The following is an 11,009-nucleotide window of genomic DNA, read 5'->3' as shown; positions in this document are numbered from 1 at the left end:
GTTCAGCAGATAGACAGAGGCTGTGCCTTAGGAGTTCTCAGAGTCTGGGGGCCAGATGACTCTTCAGGGAATTGAGGGATTTGAAATTTGGATAGCAATTTTGATTGCCTCCTATCACCTATCTCTTCAGCTTATTGGATCAGATTCCAGAAATGTTTGCAGACACAAGGGAGACAGAGACAGTATTTGCCCCAGTTATCCAGGCTGGGATGGAGGCTCTGAAGGTAAGGCTCGAGTCCCTGGCAGCCACCTCTGCAACACTGTCTTCTGACCATCTTACCCCCCTAGGATACAACCCCTGTATCTTCAGTGATTGATGGCTGTGCAGTGAGTCAGCTTGTCTGACATAGTTGGCACTGAGTAAATGACGAGGGAAGGGATGAATGAATAATGGATGAATAAAGGAAAGAATGGACAAGTAGATCTCTCTTCTTTTCTAGGCTGCTGAGTGTGCAGGGAAGCTCTTTCTGTTCCACACCTCCCTGCCCATTGCAGAGGCCCCAGGGAAACTGAAGAACAGAGACGACAGGAAGTTGATCAACACAGACAAGGAGAAGGTGTGGGATTGGGAGCTGTGGGGAGGACTTTCTATTACAGAGGAACATGCTGTCTATTCACAATGCAGTACTCTTAAATTTCTTGAGGGGGACTGAGACTGGATCCTCTGCCCTTTCACATGTCACATCCGTGACTGCCAACCTTCTCCACTGCTCCCACACCTCTACCCCATCCCAAAGCCCTTGGTAGACTTTTTTTTTTTTTTTAAGAGACTGTTCTGTTACTATTGCAAACTGAGAGGTAGATCTGAAGTCTTACATGTCCTTGAATATCCCACATTACATATACAGCATATACAGTTCTCAAGCAGGGTGGAACTGGGATCTTTGAACATTTTTTTCTGTTCTTCCCCAGGCTCTGTTCCAGCCTCAGACAGGTGCCTATCAGACCCTGGCCAAAGAGTGTGTGGCCCAAGGCTGCTGCGTAGACCTCTTCCTCTTCCCTAACCAGTATGTGGATGTGGCCACGCTCTCTGTTGTACCCCAGCTCACTGGTGGCTCTGTCTATAAATACGCTTGTTTTCAGGTACGGCATGGGACTCTGGGTGGCAGGTGGAAGCAGGACTGGGAATGCCTGCCTGCATGTGGAGTGGCCCCTTAGCTGCTGACTCGTGAATAGGAATAGCGTTGGAGGAGAAGACTGCACAGTGTACAGAAGAGAGTGTGGCAGTCAGGAGCACGGGGCTTGGAATCAGTCCCGGGTTGATATTCTGGCCCTACTATTTACCAGCTGTGTGACCTAGGATAAATTACTTAATTATTCTCTCCTTTGTTTCTTCATCTACAAAATGGCATTTTTATAGTTATTAATTAGGATTTGTCATCAGGATTAAGTAATTATATGTAAGGCACTTAATGGGATACCTGGCATGTAATATGTAGTAAGTGCTTAAAAGCTATCATTATCATCAACATCATTATCTTCACTGTTACTGTCCTTATGATTCTGCAGGCTTGTAGAGTGGAGGGGGTGCAGGGAGATTGTTTATATGTAGTCAGTGATGTGACTCTGAGCCTGGGGGGATGCAGGTGGAAAATGACCAGGAACGGTTCCTGAGTGACCTGCGTCGGGATGTACAGAAGGTCGTTGGCTTTGATGCTGTGATGCGGGTCCGGACAAGCACTGGTCAGTCCTAGTTGGAGAAGAGCAGGTGGGGGGGCTCAGTCTGGAGGGAGTCACCTGTCATACCTTTAGCCCTGTCCATGTGGCCTCAGGTATCCGTGCTGTAGATTTCTTTGGGGCTTTCTACATGAACAACACAACAGATGTGGAGCTGGCTGGGCTGGATGGGGACAAGACGGTGACTGTGGAGTTCAAGCATGACGATCGGCTCAATGAAGAGAATGGAGCCCTCCTGCAGGTAGCGGGCAGGAGGCAGGGGTTGGGGAAGAAGTGTCCGCGGTCATTTCACTGGATATAAATAGGCTGTAGGGAAGGGGGTGAGGGATGGGTAGAGAAGACTAGAAGAGGCTGGAGAAGGGATGGCTCATGTCTGTCTTCTAGTTTAATAATATAGCAGAGGCAGTTTTCCGAGGACCATGCTGAGGGACGGGTGTGAATTCCCCCTTTCTCCCTTCCCCTAGTGTGCCCTGCTCTACACCAGCTGTGCAGGGCAGCGACGGCTCCGCATCCACAACCTGGCCCTCAACTGCTGCACTCAGCTGGCTGATCTGTATCGAAACTGTGAGACTGACACGCTCATCAACTACATGGCCAAGTTTGGTGAGGGCAGAGGCAGGGCAGGGTGGGATTGGGGCTAAGAGAAAGGTCCAGGATGGTCAACAATTCAGCATTCCTGAGTGGGTGTGATGGTGGGAAAGCACATGTGATGGAGTGGCTGACCAGTGACTGTGCTGTCTCCCTTTCCCATCCAGCATACCGGGGGGTCCTGAACAGCCCTGTGAAGACTGTTCGTGACACTCTAATCACTCAGTGTGCCCAGATCTTGGCCTGTTACAGAAAGAACTGTGCCAGCCCCTCCTCTGCAGGACAGGTAGGGCAAGCATATTGGTGGAGTTGTTGGGATACATTTTTGCATTGGGAGGGATTTCTCATGATTATTGACTTTGTTTTGATAACCCCCTTAGTTGATCCTTCCTGAGTGCATGAAGCTACTCCCAGTTTACCTGAACTGTGTATTGAAGAGTGATGTCCTGCAGCCTGGAGCTGAAGTCACTACTGATGACCGGGCCTACGTCCGACAGCTGGTTACCTCCATGGATGTGGCTGAGACCAATGTCTTCTTCTATCCTCGGCTCCTACCGTTGGTGCGACTGAGTGCTGGAGTGTGAGACATTGTAGTGAGAAAGGGACATCATAGGAGGAGGAAGGGAAGGATTAATATTATCTGTGTCTGACACTCATGAATTTTTTTTTTTTTTTTTACTCATGAATTTTTTACCTATCTTATCTGATGTAATATTTTCATACTGAGAGTTACTCAGGTGCTTAGCTTTCTGAAATTTCGTGTGTATGGGGGTGGAGGATGGGGGTGTGGGTGGGCAAACGAGTCTTATGGTCCTTGGTAACCGTTTGCCCCCTTCCTTTTGTCTAGACAAAGTCTCCCATTGAGAATACCACTGAACCACCAGCAGTTCGAGCATCTTAAGAGCGTCTAAGCAACGGGGATATATATTTGCTGGAGAATGGACTCAACCTCTTCCTCTGGGTGGGAGCAAGTGTCCAACAGGGTGTTGTCCAGAGCCTCTTCGGTGTCTCCTCCTTCAGTCAGATCACCAGTGGCTTGGTGAGGGCAGGGAGTCAAGGAGAATGTGGGTGTGGAAGTAGACTCTGTGATGTGAGTTAGGAGCCAAGAAAAGTGTGCTCATTCCCTTAAATAGCAGGGTACACTTAGAGAGGGAGGGTGCTGTCATTCTTCACAGGCTTCCGTATTTCAGATAATGCATAAATCTGTGCTGTCCCATCTTCACTTCTGGATTCAGCATAACTTACCAAAAGGATAAATGAATTTTGTGTTCCAGAGTGTTCTGCCAGTTCTAGATAATCTACTGTCCAAGAAGGTGCAAGGCCTCATTGACAGTTTGAGGGCACAGAGATCGCGGTACATGAAGGTAACACTGATCCAAACCTGGATTTCTTACCTTGTCAAGTCCTCACTGGGAAGGGGGATGGGGAGTAAGTGACTAGATAATGGGATTTCAGGGCATGTTTAATTCCCTTTAGCCCTGCCTCATGACCCTGTGTTCTGGCCGTAGCTTATTGTGGTGAAACAAGAGGACAAGCTGGAGACACTGTTCAAACACTTCCTGGTGGAAGACAAGAGCCTGAGCGGCGGAGCATCCTATGTGGACTTTCTCTGTCATATGCACAAGGAGATTCGGCAGCTACTGAGCTAGAGCATGTGGGTAAACAGCATAGGGTCCAGGCCAGCTTCCAGAAAGTACCCCAGGACAGCAGAGAAATTGGGACAGTTCCATATATTATAAGTCATATAAGCTGACCTCAGTCTCTTTGGGGGGAGGGGGAGGTATAAGGAGACACCTTCTTTCTGGGCTCAAGTATCCTACCACTCTGTCATGTCCTGCTGTTGGAAGGTGCCCCTGTCCCCTCACTTTACCATTTTCCTGCTAATCCTGTCGTAATGAATGTAGTTTATCAGTTCACTGTATATGACTTGATGTTGGGGGATTTGGAGCCACCCAGACCCTGATAATATTATGTGTCCCTTTGGACCAGCCTCCAAGAAGAGAAGGGCAGGCAGGAAGGAGTGAGGATCCCAGGGTATTACAGGGGGAGGGGCTGCTAATTCAGCTCATTGTCATCAACAACTTCCTATATTAGGGATAAACATACTTACAGGTGCACAAGAGCTGGGGTATAGACCATAGATGGTAGAGAGAAAAGTGGTCAGTCTTCTTGGGCCTGGAAGTCAACAGCCAACTCAGAGTGACTGAGGGTGGTTGATTAGCTTTCTTGCTCTGCTTCCACTGATCTTTCTCCTGAAATGATTGGTGATCACTTGGTGAACAGAGGCACGTAATCAGAAATGAATGAGCCTGGGAACAGAGTTGCAAAGTATATTAAGACCTGGTAGCGGTATCAGCCTCCTTTCCAGCTGGAGAGGCCCCAACACTGGATGGTTCTGTAGGGAGCCTGGCCATCAACTTGCAATACCTCACAGAGCCAGCCCGCATCCCACTCTGAGCTCCCGCTGGAAGCACTGCTCTCCAAGCTGGAGGTTGTTGGGGAGAGAGGCAGAGGTGGCTAGTCTCTCCTGCTAGGACACCACTCAGGCTTTCGTACTGACAGAGTGGCTGACAGTTATCTTCCAACCCCACCTAGCTGGGGCAGGACAAGGGCTAGGCTTGATGGTGGCCAGGCTTGCCTGCTCCCAGCCCGGGACGCCCCTGCTCTGGACCTCTCATTTCTCTTCGTTGGTTTATTTTTCAATGCATCTTTAATTTGTAAAGAAATAAAATAAATTAAGATGTAACCAGCAGCCTCAGTTTTATCTGCGACGTATCACTTTCCTTGCAGTACTTCCTGCCAGAATTAGCGGCTCCCGCGAAGTGGCCGGCTGAGGTGGCCACTGAGCTGCGCATGCGCCATGTGCCCCTGTGGCGTAGGACCTCGTCCCGTCACGACTCACCACGAGGCGGGGCCTGTTGCTGAGGGGCTTCGGCTGTCAGAGTAGACATGGGGGCCGGCCGCACGGCGGCTGTGCTTGCCGCCCTGGGAGTGCTTAGTGTCTGTGAGGCCAGCGGCTCAAGGCCCGTGGCGGAGGGGGAGGCCGGCGGGGCGGTGGAGTGGGCGGAGCCGTGGGACGGCGCAGTTTTCCGGCCTCCCTCCGCGCTGGGCGCAGTGGGGGTGGCGCGCGGTCCAGGGACCCCGCGGCCGGGGAGTGGGGAGGCGGTGGACCTGCCGGTGCTGCTATGGTGGAGCCCAGGGCTGTTTCCTCACTTCCCGGGCGACTCGGAGCGCATCGAGTGCGCGCGCGGCGCGTGCGTGGCGTCCCGGGACCGACGGGTGCGGGGAGACTCGCGGACGCGCGCACTGCTCTTCTACGGCACCGACTTCCGCGCGTCGGAAGCGCCGCTGCCGCGCTTGGCGCACCAGAGCTGGGCGCTCCTGCACGAGGAGTCGCCCCTCAACAACTTCTTGCTGAGCCACAGTCCGGGCATCCGCCTCTTCAATCTTACCGCCACCTTCAGCCGTCACTCGGACTACCCGCTTCCGCTGCAGTGGCTGCCCGGGACCGCCTATCTGCGCCGCGCGGCGCCTCCGCTCCCGGAACGCGCGGACTGGCGCCGCCGGGGCTACGCGCCGCTGCTGTATCTGCAGTCCCACTGCGACGTGCCTGCGGACCGGGACCGCTACGTGCGCGAGCTCATGCGCTACATCCCGGTGGGTGAGGGCGGGGCGGGAAGGGGAGGGTGGCGCGCCGGGCTGAGGCCGCTACCCCTGGTGTCCAGGCCGACGTGCCATATCTTCTTTTTTTTTTTTTTTAACATTTTTATTGGAGTATAGTTGCTTTACAATGGTGTGTTAGTTTCTGCTTTATAACAAAGTGAATCAGTTATACATATACATATATCTCCGTATATCTATTGCGTCTCCCTCCCTCCCACCCTCCCTATCCCACTCCTCTAGCTGGTCACAAAGCACCTAGCTGATCTCCCTGTGCTATGCGACTGCTTCCCACTAGCCATCTATTTTACATTTGGTAGTGTATATATGTCCATATATACGCTACCCATACCCTCTTGACGGCGTGCTGTACCCCACTCAGGTGGACTCATACGGGAAATGCCTGAAGAATCGGGAGCTGCCCACGCCGCGGCTACAGGACACAGCCACAGCCACCACTGAGGATCCAGAACTCTTGGCCTTCTTGTCCCGCTATAAGTTTCATTTGGCCCTCGAAAATGCCATCTGTGATGACTACATGACAGAAAAACTGTGGCGCCCCATGCACCTCGGTGCTGTGCCTGTGTACCGCGGCTCTCCCTCTGTGAGGGACTGGGTGCCCAACAATCACTCCATCATCCTCATTGACGACTTTGAGTCGCCGCAGAAGCTGGCAGAGTTTATTGACTTTCTGGACAAAAATGATGAGGAATATATGAAATACCTGGCATACAAGCAACCTGGGGGCATCACCAACCAGTTCCTTCTGGATAGTCTGAAGCAGCGGGAGTGGGGAGTGAATGATCCTTTACTGCCTAACTACCTTAATGGCTTCGAGTGTTTCGTCTGTGACCACGAACTGGCTCGGCTGGATGCCGAGAAGGCCTATGCAGCCTCTCCTGGGGACATCCCTGTCCTTGAGCCTCATATTGCCCAGCCCTCACACATGGACTGCCCAGTGCCCACACCTGGCTTTGGCAGTGTGGAAGACATTCCTGAGAATGACAGGTAAGGGTAGCTGGGGACCCCTGTGACTTTCAAATCAAATGATTTACTGACTTGCTTCCTGCAGGCAATAAATTAGCACTAGGTGCTGAGGGGATGTTGTATAAGGAAATTATGACATGGGATCACTCTGCCTTTAAGGTATCAAGAGTCTAGTTGTGAGGATAAGACAAACTGTGAAAGCTCAGTAAAAGATGTGAGATATCATTCAGGGCAACAACATACGAAAATCAGCTTTTGTAAACAATGTTTGCAGTAGTTCAAAAAAAGCTTCAACTAGAGTAGAGGGCCCGTTCAGGTAAGCAATGGGGGAGAGACAAAGCTGGGCCAGGTTGTACATATTCTGAATACTAGGCTGTGGAGCTGGACTGTCCTGAAAATCAACTCAGCTATTTATGGAGCACCTTCAGCATGGTGGGGCTGGGGATGAGAAATACAGAAGAGAGTATTCTGAGGGAGGTTTGTCTGCAACAATCAGGGTTTATACCTGTTAACCTGGTGTAACTATTAACAGCACCTCCTTTCACTCTTAAAATTACCCTGATTTGGATGATAAATTATATGTTTGTCCTAGACACAGTAGAGGGGATGCTTTCAAAGGTTGATTAACAATGGTGGGCAGTGTGGATTGGAAGGGAAATGAGGGGGCTACTGCAGTAGGTGGCAGAAGGTGGTGACATTGGGAAACAAGGTCAGCATGGGAGGTGGGGTGAGAAAATGTTGAAGCCACTTGCAGCAAACCACACCTGTTGGGGGAGGGGTGATAAAAGATTATTAGCCTTGAGAAAGAGAGGCTGCTAGAATGTCCTGCAGAGATCACCTTGGACAGTGGATGGCAGCAGAGGGCTGGCACAGTTTGGTCCTGGGAGTGGAGGTAATTTGTACCCAGTAATTTACATCAAGTAATTTGTATCTAGTTTGTGCTGAACATAATATTATGGTTTATCAGAGGAAAAGTGTAACACATTAAAAAAAGAGAAACATTCAGGTTCTGTCTCATCAAGACACTGGATACTATTGCACTTTCATTTTGATTATTGAAATAGGTGTAACATAAAAGGTAACCATCTAAATATGCCCCCTTGCTTTCTTAGGGAGATTACTGTGTCCATAGTTTGGCCCCTGTCCTGCCTGCCTCTTAATTCCCTCCACATTTGGGGACCAAGAGCACGCAAGTCAGGAAATTTAACTCATTGGGGGAGGGGGGGTGTTGTGTGATAAATTTGTGTTTGTGGCTTACTGCCTGTCACTTGGACTAGTACTGGGTTTACTTCATATTTCCTTCCTTCAAAGCAGATCCCTCATCCTAGCCATAAACCACTGTATCTGCTTAAGATTTCTTTGGCCATTCAGAGAAAGGTAGGACTCAGCTGTGCTGAGGTTCCGTAATCCAACTCCCATTTTGATGTTTCAGCTGGAAGGAGATGTGGCTGCAAGATTACTGGCAAGGCCTGGACCAGGGGGAAGCTCTCACTGCCATGATCCACAACAATGAGACACTGCAGAGGAAATTTTGGGATTACCTAACTGAGATCTTCATGAAAAGGAACCAAAACCTCTAATTACTCTTGCAAGAGTCCTTAACTTGATAGAGCTAAGGAGATGGAAGTCCTTATTCTACCATGGGACATGAAGGGTATCTGCTACACAAGTTCTTAATGAGCACTGTCTTACCATGAGTTCAAAGAATAAGTTATATCTACTGATATTTTATCCTAAAGATGTGTAGCCAGGGTCTCAGCCTATGGTAATAGGGCCTCTCCTCAAGGAGAGATAGAGGCATCCAGTTCTTGGTTTAGTGGGAACCAGAAGCCTGAAACACCCATTTGATTAAAGGTGCTGATCAACAAAAGTTTTAAAGAACTGCTTATTTCTCTAGCCATATCATCCTCTCAGTCATGATTGGGACAACACGTTAGTACTTGGCTGTGAATGAGGTAAGATGGGCCAGGTTTAGCATCTTTAGAAAACTACTGTGCTATTCCTCAAACCATTCATTATTCAGTACTTTTCCCAATCTCTTTTCCTCATCTCTTGCTTTATAAACTGTTATGTTGGTGGTGAAGCAAAACTCCTGGTGGGTTGTATTCTGGCTCTCTGGAGTTGTATTTTTTATATCATTTACTTTGCTTTTCATGTCAACCTTTTCATTTTGAATGGCTTTTTCTTTCCTGGTTTTCCACAATTTCTGATGGAGACGGAGTAGCCTTGCCACCATTCCCGCATTCATTTTTTCCAGCATTAAACTGCCTGTAGATTTGACAGCTTTTCTTACTGCTGGTTTGCTTCTTATCTAGGATATATCTGAAATTTCTTCTCCACTCATGAGTAGAAAGATTCAGTGGCTAATAAATGTCATGCCAATTTAATGAATTGTCCTGCTCTATTTTAGATTAGAGATGGAGACTCAGGCTGGAAATGACAGCAGAAAAAGCTATAATGATTTTGAAATGTTGAAATAGGCCAATGTGAATCTAAGTGCAGATTTTTATAAGTCCTTGATCTCTGCTGTCTGCCTAATGAACTCTTCTATTATTTTTATATGCTACAAAAGTCCATTTCCCCCCAAAACTCATGAAAATTATGGCAGAAAAAAACAGCCCAGCAATATAGCTCTAGTAATTCTCTCATATTCTGTGGCACTTTTCACTTTAAGTGGGATAAATATTCCAACTTCATTCACTCGATTACTGTTACAACGCACAACTTTATAGTACTTACTGAGACTACATTTTGATGGAGCCCACCCACCTAAGCTCAAGGGCATGAGAAGCGAAGCAAGACATTTAAGCCATCACAAGTGGCTGGCTAAATAAAAAGTTGTTAGTCAGATTTAGGGAGGTAGCCAGACCCTTCTATTGCTGTGGTTTAAACATACAGCTTAATGGACAGGGAGACCATTTGCTTTTTCTGGGGCAGTGGAACAAGAAAGAATACCTTGGATCTTAGAACTACCCTGGTTGTAATGTTGTATTAATGAGTTATCACTAGAGAAGTTCCATGGCTTATCAATATGTCTGGTTTAAATTAGTGTGTGTGTATGTATGTATATATACACACATTAATTTACAAACATATATATATATATATATATATATATATGTAGTTGTAAAGACTGAAGAGGAAGATGATGCTTATGACTTCAGTACAGACTATGTATAATAGAATCTTGTCCTTCTATAAGGTTTTGTTGGGTTTTAATTTTTTTTTTTTTTACATCTTTATTGGAGTATAATTGCTTTACAATGGTGTGTTAGTTTCTGCTCCATAACAAAGTGAATCATTTATACATATACACATGTTCCCATATCTCTTCCCTCTTGCATCTCCCTCCCTCCCACCCTCCCTATCCCACCCCTCCAGGCGGTCACAAAGCACAGAGCTGATCTCCCTGTGCTGTGCGGCTGCTTCCCACTAGCTATCTACCTTACGTTTGGTAGTGTATATGTCCATGCCTTTCTCTCCCTTTGTCACAGCTCATATATGTTCCCATATCTCTTCCCTCTTTGTCTCCCTCCCTCCCACCCTCCCTATCCCACCCCTCCAGACAGCCACAAAGAACCGAGCCGGGATCTCCCTGTGCTGTGCGGCTGCTTCCCACTAGCTATCTACCTTACGTTTGGTAGTGTATATGTCCATGCCTTTCTCTCCCTTTGTCACAGCTCACCCTTCCCCCTCCCCATATCCTCAAGTCCATTCTCTAGTAGGTCTGTGTCTTTATTCCTGTCTTATCCCTAGGTTCTTCATGACATTTTTTCCCTTAAATTCCATATATATGTGTTAGCGTACGGTATTTTTCTTTCTCTTTCTGACTTACTTCACTCTGTATGACAGACTCTAGGTCTATCCACCTCATTACAAATAGCTCAATTTCGTTTCTTTTTATGGCTGAGTAATATTCCGTTGTATATATGTGCCACATCTTCTTTATCCATCCATCCGATGGTGGACACTTAGGTTGTTTCCATCTCCGGGCTATTGTAAATAGAGCTGCAATGAACATTTTGGTACATGATTCTTTTTGAATTATGGTTTTCTCAGGGTATATGCCCAGTAGTGGGATTGCTGGGTCATATGGT

The 11,009-nt window shown here is 48.0% G+C and overlaps 2 protein-coding genes across 3 annotated transcripts in view; both read left to right on the top strand.

The window, feature by feature from the left end:
* SEC24C (SEC24 homolog C, COPII component) overlaps nucleotides 1-3,914 on the top strand; it is a 22,913-nt gene extending 18,999 nt beyond the window's left edge. The window contains 11 exon segments of the mRNA XM_007467514.1: nucleotides 131-224; nucleotides 441-557; nucleotides 913-1,083; nucleotides 1,587-1,683; nucleotides 1,773-1,918; nucleotides 2,142-2,280; nucleotides 2,433-2,551; nucleotides 2,646-2,825; nucleotides 3,113-3,304; nucleotides 3,540-3,629; nucleotides 3,774-3,914. Of these exon segments, the coding sequence (XP_007467576.1) occupies nucleotides 131-224; nucleotides 441-557; nucleotides 913-1,083; nucleotides 1,587-1,683; nucleotides 1,773-1,918; nucleotides 2,142-2,280; nucleotides 2,433-2,551; nucleotides 2,646-2,825; nucleotides 3,113-3,304; nucleotides 3,540-3,629; nucleotides 3,774-3,914 (1,486 nt within the window).
* Nucleotides 3,915-5,174: 1,260 nt separating this feature from the next.
* POFUT4 (protein O-fucosyltransferase 4) lies at nucleotides 5,175-9,072 on the top strand. 2 transcript variants are annotated; one of them, XM_007467512.1, is made up of 3 exons: nucleotides 5,175-5,922; nucleotides 6,308-6,933; nucleotides 8,345-9,072. In XM_007467512.1, exons 1-3 carry the CDS (start codon nucleotides 5,215-5,217, stop codon nucleotides 8,490-8,492), a joined length of 1,482 nt encoding a protein of 493 aa, XP_007467574.1. In that variant the 5' UTR covers nucleotides 5,175-5,214; the 3' UTR covers nucleotides 8,493-9,072. The 2 variants fall into 2 exon arrangements, with proteins under 2 accessions (XP_007467574.1, XP_007467575.1); XM_007467513.1 differs by having other exon boundaries at nucleotides 5,178-5,922; nucleotides 8,224-8,581.
* Nucleotides 9,073-11,009: the final 1,937 nt, after the last annotated feature.

Source organism: Lipotes vexillifer, unplaced genomic scaffold (assembly GCF_000442215.2).
Source record: "Lipotes vexillifer unplaced genomic scaffold, Lipotes_vexillifer_v1.1 scaffold865, whole genome shotgun sequence".
Lineage (NCBI taxonomy): Eukaryota > Metazoa > Chordata > Mammalia > Artiodactyla > Lipotidae > Lipotes > Lipotes vexillifer.
The sequence above is the reverse complement of the archived record's forward strand: the minus strand, read 5'-3'. Positions and strand labels throughout refer to the sequence as shown.

What these genes read in the sequence shown, in the direction of transcription:
- POFUT4 (XM_007467512.1), top strand. Translation starts at nt 5,215, where the DNA reads ATGGGGGCCGGCCGCACGGCGGCTGTGCTTGCCGCCCTGGGAGTGCTT. An exon ending in AGCTCATGCGCTACATCCCG is followed by an intron (nt 5,923 to 6,307) that starts GTGGGTGAGGGC and finishes TACCCCACTCAG; the next exon opens with GTGGACTCATACGGGAAATG. An exon ending in GACATTCCTGAGAATGACAG is followed by an intron (nt 6,934 to 8,344) that starts GTAAGGGTAGCT and finishes TTGATGTTTCAG; the next exon opens with CTGGAAGGAGATGTGGCTGC.